This window comes from Chenopodium quinoa, unplaced genomic scaffold (genome assembly GCF_001683475.1).
Source record: "Chenopodium quinoa cultivar QQ74 unplaced genomic scaffold, ASM168347v1, whole genome shotgun sequence".
NCBI classification, from domain to species: domain Eukaryota; kingdom Viridiplantae; phylum Streptophyta; class Magnoliopsida; order Caryophyllales; family Amaranthaceae; genus Chenopodium; species Chenopodium quinoa.
The window spans coordinates 6,169,531-6,189,216 of NW_018743292.1; the positions used below are offsets into that span (position 1 = coordinate 6,169,531).

General features: G+C 34.8%; 1 protein-coding gene across 1 annotated transcript; it reads left to right on the top strand.

The window, feature by feature from the left end:
- Nucleotides 1-8,595, top strand: LOC110736676 (T-complex protein 1 subunit gamma). Its single transcript, XM_021916968.1, has 13 exons — nucleotides 1-183; nucleotides 1,297-1,358; nucleotides 1,868-1,940; nucleotides 2,556-2,623; nucleotides 2,885-2,954; nucleotides 3,342-3,410; nucleotides 3,506-3,577; nucleotides 3,688-3,761; nucleotides 6,266-6,928; nucleotides 7,012-7,137; nucleotides 7,313-7,417; nucleotides 7,500-7,574; nucleotides 7,953-8,595. Exons 1-13 carry the CDS (start codon nucleotides 159-161, stop codon nucleotides 8,139-8,141), a joined length of 1,671 nt encoding a protein of 556 aa, XP_021772660.1. The 5' UTR covers nucleotides 1-158; the 3' UTR covers nucleotides 8,142-8,595.
- Nucleotides 8,596-19,686: the final 11,091 nt, after the last annotated feature.

Sequence of the window (19,686 nt, forward strand, 5' to 3'; positions counted from 1 at the left end):
ACCAAAAACTTCGAGGGTTTTCCATTACATAATTGATATAGAGAGAGAGGGAAGGCAACACAACATATAGAACACAATTCAGCACTCTTCACACTCTCTATAAACCAAGCCCTCTGTTTCTCCTCTCAATTTTCTGCATCTCTCTCTAATCAGCAATCATGCACGCACCAGTTGTCGTTCTCAGTAAGCATTCTCTCTCCTCCTTAGATTTTCTCTCTCTTCCGGTTGATTTCTTCGTTGTTCACTTTACAATGTCCGTTAAACCTAAATTTACTACCAGGTTTTTATTAATTTATGTATATATTTTTAATTTGTATGTTTAAATTAGTTCGATGTTGCTGAAAAATGTGTGATTTGAATTTGTTTTGAATTAGGGTTTTGTTTAGGGTTTTTGTAAAAGAAGCGGTTTTGTTAGATTATTAGAAGATCTGATCTCATTTGTTTAATTCTGTGGATGTATTACGATTGTTACTATGAATGTTATTTTGTAGCACTGTAGTTTATTTTGGTTAATTATATAGTTTATGGGAAGGGAAGCGGTTTATATGCATTTACAGTAACGCTATGCAACTTTGTTGTTAATTAATTAATTAATGATTATATGAGCTTAATTGGTGCGATACTGCTTGAGGTAGTTACTGAAAGATGGGAACTTTTCGTATTGGGTTTTAAAATTGGTTTCAAGATCTTGTAGATGGTTTATTATATATGGTGTAATGTGGATTTGGGTTTTGTTTTTAGTTATGTGGGTATCGGGTGTATTGAATTCGGCTATTGATTTTTATTTCAGTTGCATGATATGGTGGATTGGTGGGTTCTTCAACTGAACTTTTGTAATTGGAATTTGTGAAATTGCTTTTGATTTCACTGGTTGGAAGTGTAGCTAAGTAGGATTTGCAAACATTAATCATACACAATTATAGTTGTTCTTCCAAGGTTAAGCTTAGTTTTTAAGATTGCTTTGGACCGATGATATTGGATGGAAATACTAAAGCCTGTGTGCTTAGACGTTTGCTTGCTATATTATGGGATGGTGCTGTTAGCTTTGACAATGCTAGAGCTTGAAAGCTGTAGTAATTCGTACAGGCGTATCCCTCTGAAAAAGGAAAAAATACAAGTCATATAATATTTATAAGGCTATAACCATTGCCCAATAGATATAAATAAAAAACAGTGATAAAGAGACTTGATTGTTAGGTTTGAGCGTTAGTGAATTATGGTTTTTTACTTGGTTGTTAATGTTTGGGTCTTTATCTTCCTTTTGTTGATTTATTTTCATTCGACCATAAATTGCAGAGGATTCCACAAAACGTGAAAGTGGTACCAAGGTCCATCATGCTAACATTCGAGCAGCAAAGGTAACAATCAGACTCTGTTTTCTGGTTATTGTTTTGTCTCCTTGATCCTCCACCACAAGAATTTTCGTTTTGTATTATTATGTTAGTCCTTGTCCCTAGCCTTCTGAATATTCTCAGTTGTCTGAATTTGTATCGTAAATCATTAATCTTAATGGTATGTGTGTCAAAGTGAAACACATACTTACTGCCCTATTAAGTCATGCGAGCTTTGCACTTATAATAAGAAACACTGTGATATATGTGACTAATATCTGTAGTAATAACAACGTAGTTCCTCTTAGTCTTGTGTCGGGTATAAAAGTAATTTCTTTTGACTGTTCTAACTTCGTGTTATAAGTTTTTGTAGGATCTGTCAGCAATGCAGCCCTTTTTTTTTTTTTTTTTTTTTTCGCTTCTTAAGTTTCTTGATTGTTTTGTTTGAAGGGTTTGAGTCGTTATACCTCTGATGTCTTGTTTAAAAAAAAATGATTCATGGCTTCTCAAGATATGTGTTATGTGTATTGTGACAGGCTGTTGCTGAAGTAATTCGAACGACACTGGGTCCACGTTCGATGTTAAAAATGCTCCTTGATGCTGCTGGAGGTGATATATCTTTCCCGCTTTAGTATGGGTGGAAAAGTGGATTTTTTTATCAATTAGATTACTGTCATAGTTGTTTGATTCAAATGTTGTTTCTTTATATTACCATTGCTAGCTTTGAATCTTAAGATGTATGCATAATCTTGACAGATTGAAGATGTTGAGATGTTATTGACTGCAAATATTAAGAATTTGTCTCAGTAAATGCCTTTTATTTTCATTAACCCAAAAATAATCATCTTTATTACTCTTGGGGAGGAGCGGATGAGGAAGGAGAAGAATTGCTTGGTGTCTGGATCTGCATGAGTGCATTCTTTATGTAATTAGTTCATATTTATTTCTTGTATCTTAATAGATAAATCATCAACTAGGTCATCTGTGACCCTTTATTATGTTGAAAGAAAGGTTGGAAAGTTGAATCATTTGTTGGTGTGTTTGTGTTGTTGCACCTTTGTTGTTGTTGGTGGTGGTGGTGAAGGGAGAGCATTGATATTAGAAAATTTGGTAGTGTATAGATCCTGGCATGATTCAGTAACATCCTTTTTTCTTCTGTAGTTGATTGACTCACCTTTTTGCCTTTGTATTAAGTTGCTCTTCATGCTATGTTGGTGATTGCAGGCATAGTTGTGACAAACGATGGGAACGCCATTTTACGAGAATTAGATCTTGCACACCCAGCTGCCAAGGCATGTACTCTATCTTTCATCTTTTCACCCAATTAAATAAAGGTAGAAAGTTAATGTAATGTACATTCCAGAGGACACACTTGATTCTCATTGTGTGCTGGTTGAGTCTAGGGATTAGCCATATAATGAATTGCACTAGTTTACCATTTCTTCCCCTTGTGAATTTGGTTTATTCTTATCTGGCATCTTGTGAAATTTATAATTTTCTCATGACGCTTTATTAATTTCTATCCACTAATGTATTTTCCATTGCAATAATAGTCAATGATCGAACTTAGCCGAACACAAGATGAAGAGGTAGGAGACGGAACAACTTCTGTTATTGTTCTTGGTAAGAAAAGATTCCTCCTCTCACTTTATCACTGGATTTGATTTTGGGGTATTATGGGCATACCAATGAAAGTAGTGGTTCTTATGTTCTGCTTGTGGGTTAAAGAAGTATAAGCAGAGAAGAATATTTAGTAGTCCTTCAATTGTACTTGTTGTAAAGCAAGTAGAAGTTTGAAAGATCTGAGTTTGCATATGATGTATCTACTCAGTAGATTCTACCCTGTGCTTCCCTATAAACTTTGTAATGTCTTTACCAGATTCACTTGTATTCATCAATGTTTAATTAACAATTTGGTCACAATTCTGCCTCTGCCCCTTTCCTGGTATTCCATGCATTCCTTATAGTTATGAAAAATTGATCAATTCTTGGTTGAAATTTGTGTTACAGCTGGAGAGATGCTTCATGTAGCTGAAGATTTTATTGATAAGAATTTTCATCCTACTGTTATTTGCCGAGGTATTAATTTTGCTGGTACTCTCATATATGCATTTTCTGATACAAGATTTTGTTTTGGAGCATTGAACTTAACTCTGAATATGGATGTTTCTTAGCCTATACCAAAGCTCTGGAAGATGCAATTACAGTTATTGACAAGGTCGCAATGACAATTGATGTGAAGGATCGTATGTTCCTATAACTCGTGATTTTGTGTCATTTTACATATTCTTTTGTTCTTTAACCTTTTCAATTGGTTATGATGCTTTATGCTATCTAAACGCTTGCATTGATGCAGGTGCTACTATGTTGGGACTAGTCAAAAGCTGTATCGGCACAAAGTTCACCAGCCAGTTTGGTGATCTGATTGCGGTGAGTTCTCTCCTCTCCTCTTTACCATGTTTGTTTTTTTTTTTGTTTCCTGGATTGTGGCAAAACAGCTGGTTTGTCTTAGCTGTTGCAAACAACATTCAAAGTTTCCTGATAACTCATGTCTCAACGATTATTATGGTGCGTGTGCCTGTGCGTGGACATTAGACACCTAGGTTCTTGTACTTGTGTGTAGAGTGTTAGTGGGGCCAATTTTGCTTTTCAATCATACTACCTCAGTTCAAAGATTTTTATGCTTTCCATTTTAGTTTGTGCCTGAAAGTTTCTTACACTTTACGTATTCTCTTAATACTTTTTTCAATATTTTCTTGCACTCACTCACCTTTTTATACTTTCTCTCCTACTATATCCACCTTTTTCTTACACTAACCAACCACATCAATACTTTCTCACCAATTACATTAATTTGTGTGCAAATAGTAACCATAAATAACTTTTGGGATCAGAGGTAATATTATATTGTCTCCGAGTGCCAATAGTCCATAATTTTCTTCCTACTATGAGATACATTGTTGGATAGCCAATTCTGCCTTTTTTCGGAGGGGTATGTTTGTAGCTTTCATAGCTGTTACTGGCAAGGTTATCAGGATTGGGATCCCACTTTGGATCGGTGAGAGGAGTAGGATCGAATCAAAAATCGGATCGTAGAATCATAAGATTCTACAAAATTGATAATAATAGTAATAAAAGGGTTGTTACATAATTAGATAACATTTTTTAAGCCATAAAAATGGTAAAATTTATAGTTTTAGTTGTTGGATAGTAATTTTATTAGCTTAGAGAAAAGTTTGATTACATTAGGCTCATTTTAATAAGTAAAAAGTAAGATCGTACGATCTTGACCGATCCTGCACGATTCTGTCCGATCCTGATCGATTCTGTACAAACTAATAATAGTTTAAATGAAAAACAGGATCGTCCGATCCCACCCGATCCTGTACGATCCTGTGCGATCATGAGCGATCCTACAACGATTCTGCTTACTCTGCGATTCTGCATCCGATCCGAATCGTTTGGCTAAAATGGGATTGTAGGATCGCACGATCCTACGATCCGGATCGCGATTTTGACAACGATGGTTACTGGCAAATGTGCTTATCTGATCTATATAGGAGTCTTTCTGTTTTTCTTGTTACTGTAAGTTATTGTCATCCAATCATCCATGAATTGAATATTAGTACACTGTATATTCTCATAACTTCATAGTATACCTGTTTGACTTGGAATGGAGTTAGCCTCCTATAATGGATGACCTCCTCGGTTCAAGGATGGTGTGTGGACAATGTGTTGGGAAGGTTTGTGTATGTGGAGTAGCTGTTTATTCAGCTGCAAAATCAGTATAATAGCAGGGATTCTGACTTGGTGTAGGAGTTTGTGAATTCATTGTTTTCTGTATGTGGTTCTTTTTTTTGGGTGTTTTGAGATCAATCTCCTGCAGCATGATGTCATTGTGTGGTTTCTGCTCTTGGTGAGCATTAAATACTTAATTAGGTATTAATTAGGTATTAGCATGTGTCTGCCTTGTGGTAGATGAAGCAATGAATAGAATAAATAATTGTTTTTATAGAGTTTTCCATTATTATGTCTTTAGAGGGGCGTACTTGCTCTTAAACATATATTCTGTTCTATATTCTTCTATTGTCAATTTGACATTTGTACAAACTTAGACCATTAGTTATCTCTTCATTTCTTATGGTTTTACACAATGGGGTTTGACACAAATATCAACTCTAATGTAGTCGATGGTGTGATTGTGGCTTTTTTAGGAAAAAAAGAAAAGAAATCATCCTTTTGAGTTTTGTGCTGCTTAGGGTGTCTTGGGCAATGGTTATTTTATAATCCACCTAAAAAAGGAGTGGGTAAAGAAATTTTGGATAACCATAAATCTTCATAAACGTATACTTCCTCTGCTCCATAAATCTTGCTAACATGTAGTGTTTCAAGCTCTCTTAAGACACAAATTAATTTATATATATATATATATATATAAGTGCATTTTCGAAAAAGTTATTTTTTTTAAAGTATATACTGAGACAAATCTAACAAGATCCCACACAACTAAATTGGAGTGTGTGATTAGTGTATAAGTTCAAATGTTGCAATGTTTATGGAATGTAGAAAGTAGTTTGTAGTGATTTGTAAGAAGGTTTGAGGATTGGTTGATCTGGTGAAGAAGTTGACACTGGAACTATAAAAGTAGTTTTTGTTTATTTGGTTTGGATTCTTTAAAATAAGAAGGGTCTCACGTCCATGTGGCATTCATACCTCATAGGGATCTCATTCAATCATCCTTTTACAAGTTTTTTCTTTATTGATGTTGATGAACAAAATTCATGGTTTACGAAGTGCACGTGTCATTGTTTATTTCACAATTGTTTAGTTTCTATAGTTGAACGAATAAAGGACAAACCTCTAGATACTCTAGGTATTGTTTTATTTTTATTTTTATTTTTTAATTTTTAAACTGTGCCTTACATGTCTTGTAGGATTTAGCAATTGAGGCCACAACAATAGTTGGTGTGGACCTTGGCCAAGGTCTGCGAGAGGTGGACATTAAGAAGTATATTAAAGTTGAGAAAGTGCCTGGAGGCCAATTGGAAGATTCCCAGGTGCTTAAAGGAGTGATGTTCAATAAGGATGTGGTTGCTCCTGGAAAAATGAGGCGGAAGATCCTTAACCCACGCGTCATTCTTCTTGATAGTCCTCTTGAATACAAGAAAGGTGAAAATCAAACAAATGCTGAGATAATGAAAGATGAAGACTGGGAAGTCTTGCTAAAAATGGAAGAAGAGTACATTCAGAATTTGTGTGGACAGATACTATTGCATAAACCAGATGTAGTGATCACTGAAAAAGGGCTAAGTGACTTGGCATGCCATTACTTAAGCAAGGCTGGTGTTACCGCAATTAGGAGAGTGAGAAAGACAGATAATAACAGAATTGCCAAGGCATGTGGGGCTGTCATTGTTAACAGGCCAGATGAATTGCAGGAGTCGGATGTAGGTACTGGTGCTGGGCTTTTTGAGGTCAAGAAAATTGGTGATGAGTTCTTCACATTTATTGTCGACTGCAAAGATCCAAAAGCTTGTACTGTGTTATTAAGAGGTGCTAGCAAAGATCTGTTAAACGAGGTGGAAAGAAATCTCCAGGTAACGCTATAGACTAAACTACTAAAGGCTTAATTTTGAACTAATTAAGGTATAATAGTAATTGAAATATTCCCTTGTTACAGGACGCAATGTGTGTGGCAAGAAATATCATAAAGAACCCAAAACTTGTTCCTGGAGGTGGTGCTACAGAGCTGACTGTATCAGCAGCCCTGAAGCAAAAGAGCGCATCCATCGAAGGCATAGAAAAGGTGACCCTCTCTTCCTGACTCTACTCCCTCTTTCACTTGAACACATATAAGTCTTAAATTTTATTCTACAGCCTTTTTACTGTGCGCTAAAGAAATTTTTGACATCAAACCTGGTGGCATAGCTGTGCTAATCTGGCAGTAGTTGTAATCTTTCTTACTCCTTATTGTGCAACAGTGGCCATATGAAGCAGCTGCTTTAGCCTTTGAGGCTATACCCCGAACATTGGCCCAGAATTGTGGTGTAAATGTTATAAGGACTATGACTGCCTTGCGGGGAAAGGTCAGAATTCAATAATTTTATAAAAACGTGTCCGGATTATTAGAGATATTTGTGAATGTTGATTTGATCTTTAATTGGGCAGCATGCAAATGGTGAAAATGCTTGGATTGGCATAGATGGAAACACTGGTGAAATTGCAGATATGAAAGAAAAGAAGGTATTTTTGTGTATATGTTGTATCCTCTACCCCCCCCCCCCCCCCCCCTTTTTTTTTCAATGATTGCATGTGCATCACTGCTTTGTTGTCCATCTTAGGAATTTTCTCCCATCTTTGTGTTTATTGTTGGGGTCTTGCATGCAGCATGCTACACCATTGATTTTTTTGAAACCATGTAAATGGTTCTTTTTACCATTTATCACTTTACAGGGAAATATGATTGTCAACATTGATAGAGTTGGGGTTGAGATATCCCCCCCCCCCCCTGTCAGATTAATTGAAGCTTGCGTTAGGATCAGACATTTCTCAACCTACTGCTGAATAAGAGATTTTTTTACAGTTATTTATTCATGCTATTTCATGTATTTATTTTGTCAGATATGGGATTCATACTCAGTAAAGGCTCAGACTTTCAAGACGGCCATAGAAGCAGCCTGCATGCTTCTAAGGATAGATGATATCGTTAGTGGCATCAAGAAGCAGCAGGCTCCTGGAGCACAAGCTCCCTCTAAACCAACTGTTGAGCAGGCTGATGATGCAGACAATGAACAAATGATTCCAGAGTGATTAAGTTAGGATGAAGTGCTGAACTTTATTATCACTTTTGCCCCTGGGATCATGTCACCTGAGTATGGACTTTCTAACCAGAGTGAAATTATTTGATATGATGCTCGGTGGAAGGTTCATCGAACCTCGTGGGTGTAAACTGATCCCTCTTTGTATGTCTTTTGTTTCTTTTCATTTATTTTTGTTGAGTTTTTCGTGTAACTTAGCCATGGAAAGGTAGCCCATTTACTTTTAACTGCTGTATTTTTTGTAGCGGAATTGTTTTCAGAATCAGTCTCTCAGCAAATCTTTTCATTGAATTTGCAAGAGCTTTCTCATACGGATGCCCAATATTGCTTATATGCAGCTTATGAGGCAAAGGTTTTGAATTAGTCAGATGTTTTTAAGAGATGATTTCTGTTTGTAGTCTATAACCAATGTCCTCACTTCTTATTTATCCGGGTTGGAAATTCTATTTACCGTAGTACAGTTTCTTTAATCCAGGCGTCTCCATTGTTGCAAACTTGCAATTGACTAGCAACTTTTCTAAAAGGAATACGTCCTGATTAGAACTGATTAGAACAATGAACGAAGGACATGTGTTGAAAGTTATCTGTCATTGCATGATATCCCCACCTCTTTGAATTCCATTCAAAAAGGCATCAAGCAATAAATCTCAACCTCCTTAATGTTTAAACATGAGTACAAGACCCGTATCTGTTTTTATGGAAATAATATTGATCCATATCATGTGGTTTGAGTTAAAAGTTTTTTTGAAATTTCTTTTAAGGCTCAATTTTTGTACTTTGTTACCCTTTAGATAACAGCGAAGTGATTCCATTCTATCCTATACGTCAATTTTTGGTTGTACTTGTTGAAATGCGATGTTTGCGGAGTCTTCAACACATACATAATGAGAAAATGATGCATATTAATTTTACGGTATAATTATTTTTTACTCCATTCGTTTTTAAATATTTGCTTCATTTCTCCATGTGCGGAATTTTAGAATAAATTGGAGAAAATAATAAAATATGGAGGTAGTGGGGTAGTGGGGTAGATGGAAGAATAAAAAATTGTAAAAAGCAAAAGTAGTTGAAAGAATTGGAAGAGAGAAAATATAAAATTAATAAAATATGATTTATGTTCAGTCCACTAGTTGAGAAAAATGAATTTAAATATTGTAAAAACTTTCCAAATAAGGAAGTGGAGCAAGTATTTAAAAACGGTTAGAAATAAAAGGTGGAACAAGTATTTATAAACGAAGGGAGTAAGGCCCTGTTCTTTTAAGCTGTTCTGCTTTGCTTTGCTCTACTAAGTCCTGCTCTGCTGAAATTTGCGCTGCTCGGCTTAAAAATGATAATTAATAATAGGAATAATAATAATAATAATAATTAATATTTAATAATAATAATAATAATAGTTAATATTTAATATTTAATAATAGTAATATTTAATAATAATAATTAACATTTAATAACAATAATAATAATAATAATGATAATAATAATAATAATAACAATAACAATAATAATAACAACAATAATAACAATAATAATAATAATAATAATAATAATAATGCCTCTACTCTACTCTGCCCAGAAGCTCAAAAGAACAGGGCCTAATATTTAGCTAAATCTTGAGTGGTTCATGTAAACTAATTCCTTATATTCTTATTTGCGTTGGTTTTAAAAAAATATTTCTTTTGTACCGTCCATGTAGGATGGTGGACGCTTTTTTTATTTTTTTTTATTTATTTATTATTATTATTATTATTTATAAAAAATAAATAAATTTATTAGAGACTAAGAATTGCCAATAACAATAACAGTCATCTGAACTAAACCACAAACGTAACTAGCGGTACAATGAGCGGTTTATTTCATAAAACCACTATTGTTATTAACGGTTTTCATTTAACATTTTTTCACATATAATTGCTCAAACAGTACTATTTGAAGTCTTTTCGAACTTTATAATGCTCCAATCCTTTAGAACCTCTAATCCGTTAGAGGTTTTATATATGGAACCGTTAGAGGTTTTATCTGGATTAAAACCGTTTTAAAAATTAAAAAATAAAATAAACAAAGCTATTTTTATTTTTTTATTTTGAACAAAAGAATAATAATATGTGGACATATGCACGGAATTAGTTTTTAAACCGAAGTATATAAAAAATTAATTTATTTTTTTAACATTATTTGTGGAAATCGATATTGCTCCTAATCTTAGATGAATACATTAATGTTAAGAGAAATATAAATACCATGAATACATACATATTAAAAACATGATACTTGTTTTAGAAATAATTTATGTCCTTCTTAGCTAGACACTTTCTCTATTTTATACGCGTATTAATCGCCACATTAAAATTCCGATACATTATTGTTTGTGACTTTAAAAGGCTATATAAAAGGGAGAAAGTATTGGGTGCGGACAGTTGCACGCAAATTTGGTGCGGCTGGCTTGGCTGATATATTTTACTTATTGGCTGATATGTTTTATTTGTTGGCTGATATGTTTCATTTGTTGGCTGATATGATTTTTGTGTTGGCTAATATATTTTTTTGTTGGCTGATATGTTTCTTTAGTTAGCTGATATCTTTATTTTGTTGGTTGATATGTATATTTTAATTGTTGGCTAATATGTTTCATTGTATTGGCTGATGTGTTTATTTTGTTGGCTTACCTGTTGCTTTTGTTTGCCGATTTCATCCCTTTGTTGGCTGATATGCTTCATTTGTTAACTGATATGTTCCTTCTGTTGACTGATATGTTCCATTTGTTGGCTGATAAGTTTCTTGTGTTGATTAATACGTTTTTATTAATATCTCATATGTCCCTAATATTGACTGATATCATACATCAATTGGCTGATATGCTTTAATTGTTGGCTTATATGATACTACTATAGTTTTATTCCTTCTCTCTCCTCTTTCCCCCCTCTTCCTCTCTTTCTTTCTCACGCCAACGCCCAACAAGGCAACAACCCACACCTTAACCTCACTCACCCTAACCCACGACCCTAACCCACCAGCCACCACCCTAACCTCACGCAACAAGCCACCACCCTAACCTCACGCCACCATCAACCCCTTCAATACTCTATTTATCGTCAAATTGAAACACCGATTCGACGATCTGGCTTTCGAACAATGAAATTAACAGTCCAGCCACCCCTCGCCACGCCGTTTTTTTCCACCGCCCTTCAAGCCTACGCCAGGTCGCCACCCACAAATCCTCAACCACCCATTCGCACGCACTGCAAATCGAACCCATTGTCTTTCCTCGCTGAATCCGACGTCACCCACCCACCACCACCTTCATCTTAAGTCGAAGACCCACCACCACCACCTCTGCCTTAAGCCGCCGCCGCCGCGCCATTAGCACCACCAATTTTAAGTTATTTTGCTTTGTTTCGATTTAGGGTTATTTCCAACGCCGCTGCCGCGCGAACTGTTGGGTGCGAACGTCCGCACCCAATAGTTTGTGTATAAAAGGGTAGTATTGGTTAGATTTGAATATGTATACAATTAGGATGGATTTATTCATTATTTAAAAAAGACATCCTAATATTTTGAAAACCAACAACGAGGTGCTTGCCGCAGTCCATACAGAGATTTCTAAAGACGGCAAACCATGCCAGATTGAGAACCACGAAACCCGGGAGGAGGCTTCATATAAACCTCCTCATCAAGATCGCCATTTAGAAAAGCATTGTGGACATCCATTTGGTGTAATTCCCAATTTTTCGCAGCAGCAACAAGAATCGCACGAACAATAACCATTTTAGCAATGGGAGCAAATGTCTCGTTATAATCAATACCCTCAACCTGATGGTTACCAAAAATCACGAGATGAGCCTTCAATTTTTCAATCGAGCCATCTGAGTTAAGCTTAACCTTGTAAATCCATCGGCATCCAAGAGCTTTCTTACCCAGAGGTAATTTTTTCATCACCCATGTACCATTATTTTCCAAGGCGGATATTTCGTTTTGCATCGCCTATCTCCACCCCTCATCTTGATAGCCTCCTTGAAATTACGTGGCTCAACCACCGTGTCGACAGCTGCAATAAATACACGGTGTCGCATAGAAAATTTATCACAATTCACAAAATGTGCTAGAGGATAGGGAGTACCTGAGGAGCATGGAGTAGACGATGAACGTTGAGAGATAGATGGACCGGGGAGAGAAAAATATGTGCCACATAATCACGGTGCCAGCCAGAGGATGCCTTGGACGTTGACCACGTCCCAACTCAAGAGTAGAAGAGCTCGGATCATCCCCTGTGCTGCTGCCCGTACCGCTAGCAGGAGCTGCGGCAGTAGATACAACAGGTGAGCTGCGTCAGCACTGGTCGCTACAGGGGTGTCGCGGACCAGGCTGTCACCAACATCGAGAAGCGGGGTAGCAGCAGGTGGGGTAGCAGCAGACGAGGTAGCAGGGGTAGCAGCAGATGTAGAGGTAGCAGTAGGACTCGAGTTAGGGGTGTCAAGCAAGGTGCGGTCACTGCTGTCTCGTGAACCCAGCTCAGTAGAGGTTTCACCAACCTCAAGCACATGCTCAAGATCATCCAAGAAATCAAAGTCAATCCCACCATTAACATTAGATACTCCTTCGACACTTACATGAGAATGTGTCGAGTCACTAAGCTATTAGTCACAAATGGGAATTCATTTTCATGAAATTTAACATCACAAGAGACAAAAATATCACCCATTTCTAAGTCATACAACCTCCTACCCTTCTTACTATGAGGATAACCCACAAACACACACTTTCGACTTCGAGGAACAAATTTGTCACCCTTAGATTTTTTATTATGAGCAAAATAGAGACACCTAAACACCCGTAATTCATCAAAATTATGTTGTTTGCCAAAAATAATTTCATATGGGGTTTTATTAGCTAGCAAGCGGGATGTAATTAATCAAAAAAATCGCCCCAAGGACACAGTCTCCCCAAAAAGTAATTGGCAAATTGCCTTGGAACATCAAAGCACGACTAACATTTAGGATATATTGGTGTTTACGCTCTACCCGACCATTTTGTTGAGGTGCACCAATACAAGAAGTTTGAAAAACAATGCCATGTTCATTAAAATAGGGTAGCATGGATTTGAACTCCGTACCATTATCACTCCGTACACATTTCACAGTGACATCAAATTGACATTTTATCATAGAAAGATAGAACAAAAAAACGAATAAACTTCAGTTTTTTCATTCAATAAATAAACCCAAACACCTCTAGAATAGTCATCAACAATAGTAAAAAAATACTGAGCACCACAAGTAGAAGGTGTCTTATACGAACCCCATAAATCACAATGTATCATTTCAAAAATACGACTAGCTCTACTATCACTATCAGGGAAACTATCCCGTGATTGTTTAGCTTGAGGACAAATTTCACAAGCTTGATTCAAAAATTTACTACTAGAACTAGCACTAATAGCAGGCACTAACTTGACAATTGTGCCCGACGGATGTCCCATACGGCGATACCACAACTCAAATGTAGAAACCTCTGAATTCGTCACCGCACATATTGTAGGAATTCACCGGAAGTAGTAGAGTCCATCTATCCGTTCACCGACTCCAATCAGGCAAATAAAGAGTCAGTGAATCGGACAAAACAATGTGAATCATCAATCATTTTTGACACCGATATTAAGTTGCAATTTAATTTTGGTACAAATAAAAAAATTTCAAGAATAATTCCATCCGCCAAACACACTCGACCCTCCTTTGTAGCCATAGCATGGGCACCATCCGGAAGACCTACGGGGCATGGATATATAGAGTGCATATCCATCAAACAAGAGTCGTCACCGGTAACATGATGAGAGGCGCCGTTGTCGACTATCCAAGACAAGGAAAAACACTCACTGGTCATCTTATCGTGTTGCCTATTATTAACCATATTCAACAACATACGAACATGCTCAGGTTGGAGCTCAGACAAAGCCGAAAGAGTGTCCGGGGAAGGCACGGAAGAGGCAACACCAAGAAGGCTGCCCACGACATGAGCTCTGACCGTGGGCTTGCTGTGATCCACAGCAGCAGCCGCAACAGAAGACGAGGCAGAAGCAGCGACAGTAGCAGGTGGTCTGCTACCAGGCACCGAGGCAGCCTAACCAGAAAACGCGGCACCCCCCTTTTTACCATAATTTTCCAGCCACCATGCGGATAGCCGTGGAGTATAAAACAACCAGAGTTTTCATGACCGGTACGTTTGCAATGAGAGCAGAAGAGCCGCGATTTATCCACACGAGGCGTCGACTGAGCAGCCTTTCGATCAGGGGGAAGAGCGAACACGTGGGCTTCATCCTTTGCCGTTTGAGCCTTGACCTTAGCAATACCCCGAGATCTTTCTTTTTGAAGAAATGCTTGAAATGCTCGGTCAAGAGTAGTGGGAGGTTGTTGAGAAAGCAAATTAGTTCGTACCATAGCGTAGCGATCATCATCAACACCAATTTAAAATTGATGCAATTTTTCTTCCTCCTTATCTAACTCATACTTGGCAGTCACGTTACAAGTGCAGAGGCCGCACTCGCACCCATGGGGAGGTTTGTGGCGATTAAGATCATCAAACAGCTCCATCAGAGTATTGTAATAGTCCTTGATGCTCATGGTGGTCGATTGCTTATAACTGGTGATAGCCGCACGTAATCGTTGCAAGAGAGGGCCATTAGCTTCGCAGAAACGCTTCTTCAAGAACACCCAAAGTTTCTTTGCTTCCTCAAAATAGGGCATAGAGGTTGCTAATTTCGGTTCAATAGCTTTCAAAATCCAAGAAACCAACATCGAATTCACGGTTTCCCTGTCTAACATCTTCTTTTTCTCAGTTGGTTTGGAGATGGTGCCATCAACAAACCCGAATTTTCGTCTAGATTTCAACGACAAAGTAATCGCCCTAGACCATGTCAAATAATTATCACCCTTCAAGATCACGTGAGTAATCAAATTGCCGGGTTGATTGCCAGAACCAAGATAAAAAGGGGAAGCGAGATCAATTTTATCATCCGCCATTATCGATCAAGCAGTATGGTAGAGAAATTTAGGGGAAAAAAAATTAGTGCGTTAGAGTGTAGAATTGTGTTTAGGGTTTAGAGTATAGAGGCTTCGATACCATGTCAAGAATTAATTTTCCATAGTTGTATTAGAGTATGAACAGGTGTATATATATATACAACCTAAAAGAGATTAGGGCTTTATAACATTGGCCCCATAAGCTATACACTACATAAAGCTTAACATAAAAACATCATTTAGACAACATAAATGAGATTAAAGTTGGTAAATGATAACCTTCTCATGTGAAGCCGAAGGTTGCGTCCCGATCTATCTTATATTATGAGTACTATAGACTGTCCCTCCACCATATCAATCTTTTTCCTTCCATAATTTCCAAAGTTTCTCTATAAATGCATTTATTTTTATATTTTTTCACATCTAATATGCAAATTAAATACTCCATTAAGCAAATCTCCATTTAGTCTTATACGGAGTACTCCTTATGTTCCTATTTGACTTTACACGGTCTCTCTGATATGCCTTAAAACGTATATAACTCCATTTTTCTACGCATAAAAATTATTCAAATTTGATATTAATAAAATATACAATGAGACGAATCCAATAAGACTACACATGACTAATATTATCTCTTATTGATTAATGGAAATTCTTGGTCAAAGTTTTTAAGTTTGGCCCATTTATTTGCAATGGGGCAAAAAAATGAGGATAGAGGGAGTATTTCGTAATACATTTGTTCTGATTACTTCAAATAGAGATAAAAGTTGATCAAGTTGATCAAATACAATTAAACTCAATTCAAATAAGTGCGCGTAATTAAGTTTAAAAAAGTAAAAATTAAGTGAATAAAACACACATAAAATAAAAACTGGAGTAAATTTATACATAGACTTTGGGTATAATGTGAGCAATACACCTAGAAAGGAAAGTGACAGCCAAAATGGTGAGGCCAGTTTCTTCAAACAAACACAAAACAATAAGGCACATGAACTCATGTTCGTGAGATATCATCCACAAATAAGACATAGGCTGCCAGCTTAGTTCCTACAAAGCATAATATTAATGCAATAATTACATTCTTTATTTTTGAATTTTATGGTACGGCCAAAACTTCAGGTCTTCTATTTAGATAAAGATTAATCAACATAATCTACATACTGGAAAAAGTATACGAGTATATAATTAATTTAATCAAACTAGATAATGTCAATTTACGTCAAAAAATAAAGAATCAAATGCCATTTGCATTTAAGTTAGGTTACAACTAAATCATCTGTAACGTGTGAGGCTAAGATCGAGTGAGCATTTTTTTTAATTTTATTTCGACTTTATTATACTCATACTTAGGTTGTGTTTTGTTCACCTTATGTTCACTCGTTTAATAAAGTATGCTCAAGTTCAATTTATAATTAATATAAGTTCTAACAAAGTCTGATAAGTTCAATAAATTTAGATTAGTTCAAAAATCAAAAAACCAGGTATATATGTGTATAAGTGTATTGCATTCCCCTTTCAAAAACATATGTTTCTTTTGTTTTAATTCTTCAACTTAATTTACTTTTTTTTCATGTCTGAATTCTAATAAAGTGATTAAGTTCAAATAACATAGGATAAGAGTTAATAAATTTAGATAATGAATTCCAACAATATTTATCAGGATCACCAGCTAAGATAATTGTGTTCTTATTTAAATAAGACAATATATAATTTTTTTTTTTTTCTTTTTTTTGGGCGGTTAATTTAGTCTACTTTATTGTTAATCAGGAAAAAAAAAAAAAGAATATTCAACCTTCCAAAATGAAACACATGAAGATGAGGGTGATGAACACATGGATAACGATTTGCTAGGGGCTCTCCTGTCTCCACGGCATGTACCCCTTCCCTCTTTCCAAAAGCCTAAACCTTTATTCACATTCTTTAAACACTCCACATACACGAGTAAGATGAAGCATTTTGAAATTTAAACATTATACAATTTTTTTTTTTTATTATTTTTGTTTATAGTGATTATTTCATGAAATAATACACATTTTTGATTTTGTTAGACCTATCTCAATTTGTACTTTTTGAATATCAAATTTTTATGATTTTACTGATAATTTTATCTTTGGACCAGATTAAATACTTCCTCCATTTTTTTTCTTCTAGATGTGGCATTTTACTTTACAAGTTTACCAACGTATAATCTTATTTAAATTTACCAAAAATTGTCTGAAATTATTTTTCTTAAACAAAGTGAAAATACAGTGAACATGAACCAGAAAATTAAAACAATTGACCACCCTAATTACTTCAGTCCGTCTTGCTTGTGTGTGGTTGGGCACACCGTGTGACCACTTATAAAATAAAAAAAGTCTTTTATAACACTCACCGAGTAACCCCTATAAATACTGGTTGAGTAACCCCTATAACATTGACCGATAACCCTATAACACTGACGAAGTAACTCCTTTAACACTGATCAAGTAACCATTTACACTAACGAAGTAACCCTATAATTAATGACTTGCCACACCACCCTTTACACTAACGAAGTAACCTCAATAATGATTGACCAGACGGTGTGGCCAGCCACATATAAGAATTTATGTTACTACTATGGAGTATGTATATTGCAAAATTATTTTTGCTCACTATTATACTTCGATAGTATATATACTAAACTTTGCTACAAATAGCAACATTTGGACCAAACCTTGTCCCAAGACTTCAAACCAAAGCTTTTACTTTACTACATACCTTTTGTAAATATTCTACTTATTTATTTATTTTTATTGTCCATTAATCAATTTTCAATTTCTCTTAATATTTTAAATTAAATTTTCAATTTTCCCTTCATTCTTGTCACATTATTGTTATCAATAATAATGCAACCTACATTATATTATTATAATGCGACCAGTCAATTTGTTATTAGTCATTGAAAATTTAAGCTCTAATTAGGATCAGATTAGCTAGTTTCTACAATTTTTGTATAATAAATAAGTTTGGACCATCTTTATCTCAAATACGTATATTCTTAGCTTTGCCCTACGTGAAATTGCTTTCTTTGTACGCATATAGATTTATATATATATATATATATATATATATATATATATATATATATATATATATATATATATATATATATATATATATATCCATGGTTTTATATTTCTAGTTTTAAATATATTTTTGACTTGACCCATCTTAGGTATGAAACGATCAATTTTCTTAAAGAATAATCTAGTAACAACGTATTAAACTTATTCATTCAAAAGTCCAAATATCATACAAGAAATAAATATATGTACATATTTATAATATATAAAGCAAAAAAATTCATAAGCTAATAAGGTAGAAGAACAAGTGAACAACAATAAAGTATAGACGCTCACCGACCAATATTGGTGATAAGGAATGGAGGATATGTTTTTTTAGGTAAAAATATAATCTTCTGGAACTATTGTAATGTTTGACAAGAAAAAAAAAAAAAAAAAAAAAAAAAAAAAAAAAAAAAAAAAAAAAAAGATAAAATCAGTGATTATTGTTCAAAAGATCCTATTCTACCAGTATTTATAAATATTACATTGATTTTAAATTCAATGTCAATGTGATTCATTATAAAGGATTTAGATTATGATTGAACAATTCAACAACGATTATTGTTGAATAATTGGAATCAAACATTTGAAGATTGAAGTCGTTGTTGTATGTTGCATTTAAATTCTGCCAGTAAAAGTTACTTTATATCCCTTTATGTTTTGCAAAAGTGTTAAACTAAAACCGATTTAATACACAGTCCGCTCTTTTATGATATGCAATTTAAGAAAATTTTAAAATTAAGAATGGGTATAAAACAAAGTAAGAGGGAAAATGTAAAAAAGATAGATTTGTGTAAGAAAAAATTGAACAAATTTATGAGAGAATGTGTGAAAATGTATAATTATTGCATATGGAAAGGGTAAGATAGTAAAAGGGATAAACGAAAAATAGAATAATAAGACAAAGTGATGAGTAGAATAAAAAGAACGGACTAAAATGAGTTACTTTTCTTTTTAACACTAATTTTTAATTAAGGTTGACTTTCATTAAGTTATAGTAAGGTTAAAGTTATCCATATATACTACAAAAATTATCACTTTTCTAGCATAAATTTTAACCTTAAGTATTAGATTAATCATATTAGCCTTCAAAGCATGTATTTATTAAAAATTACACATTAAAATACAATTAAACTCATTACAAATTAAAATTTGCCTAGAAATTAAAGTTACTATCAAAATTGTGTTTTTTTTTTTGACAAAGACCAGCAAAATTGTTAAGTTACCTTCTAATCAATCGTTTTACAATAAAATTAACGTTAGTTCGCCTTGTACTAGACTTAATGTTATTTTAACTAATTAAAATTACTTGTATAATGAGTCTGAGTTACTTTTACGGTTTTACCCGTACAAATTTATCCTTAACTTAGTGATGAATTTATAGGATAAAAAATTTTCATGTCCCATCTAATAAATTAACTCATCCTATTTCCCT

Coding starts and splice junctions, on each gene's coding strand:
- LOC110736676 (XM_021916968.1), top strand. CDS start 159: ATGCACGCACCAGTTGTCGTTCTCA. Junction 1,941..2,555: donor GCTCCTTGATGCTGCTGGAG/GTGATATATCTT, acceptor TGGTGATTGCAG/GCATAGTTGTGACAAACGAT. Junction 3,578..3,687: donor GACAATTGATGTGAAGGATC/GTATGTTCCTAT, acceptor GCATTGATGCAG/GTGCTACTATGTTGGGACTA.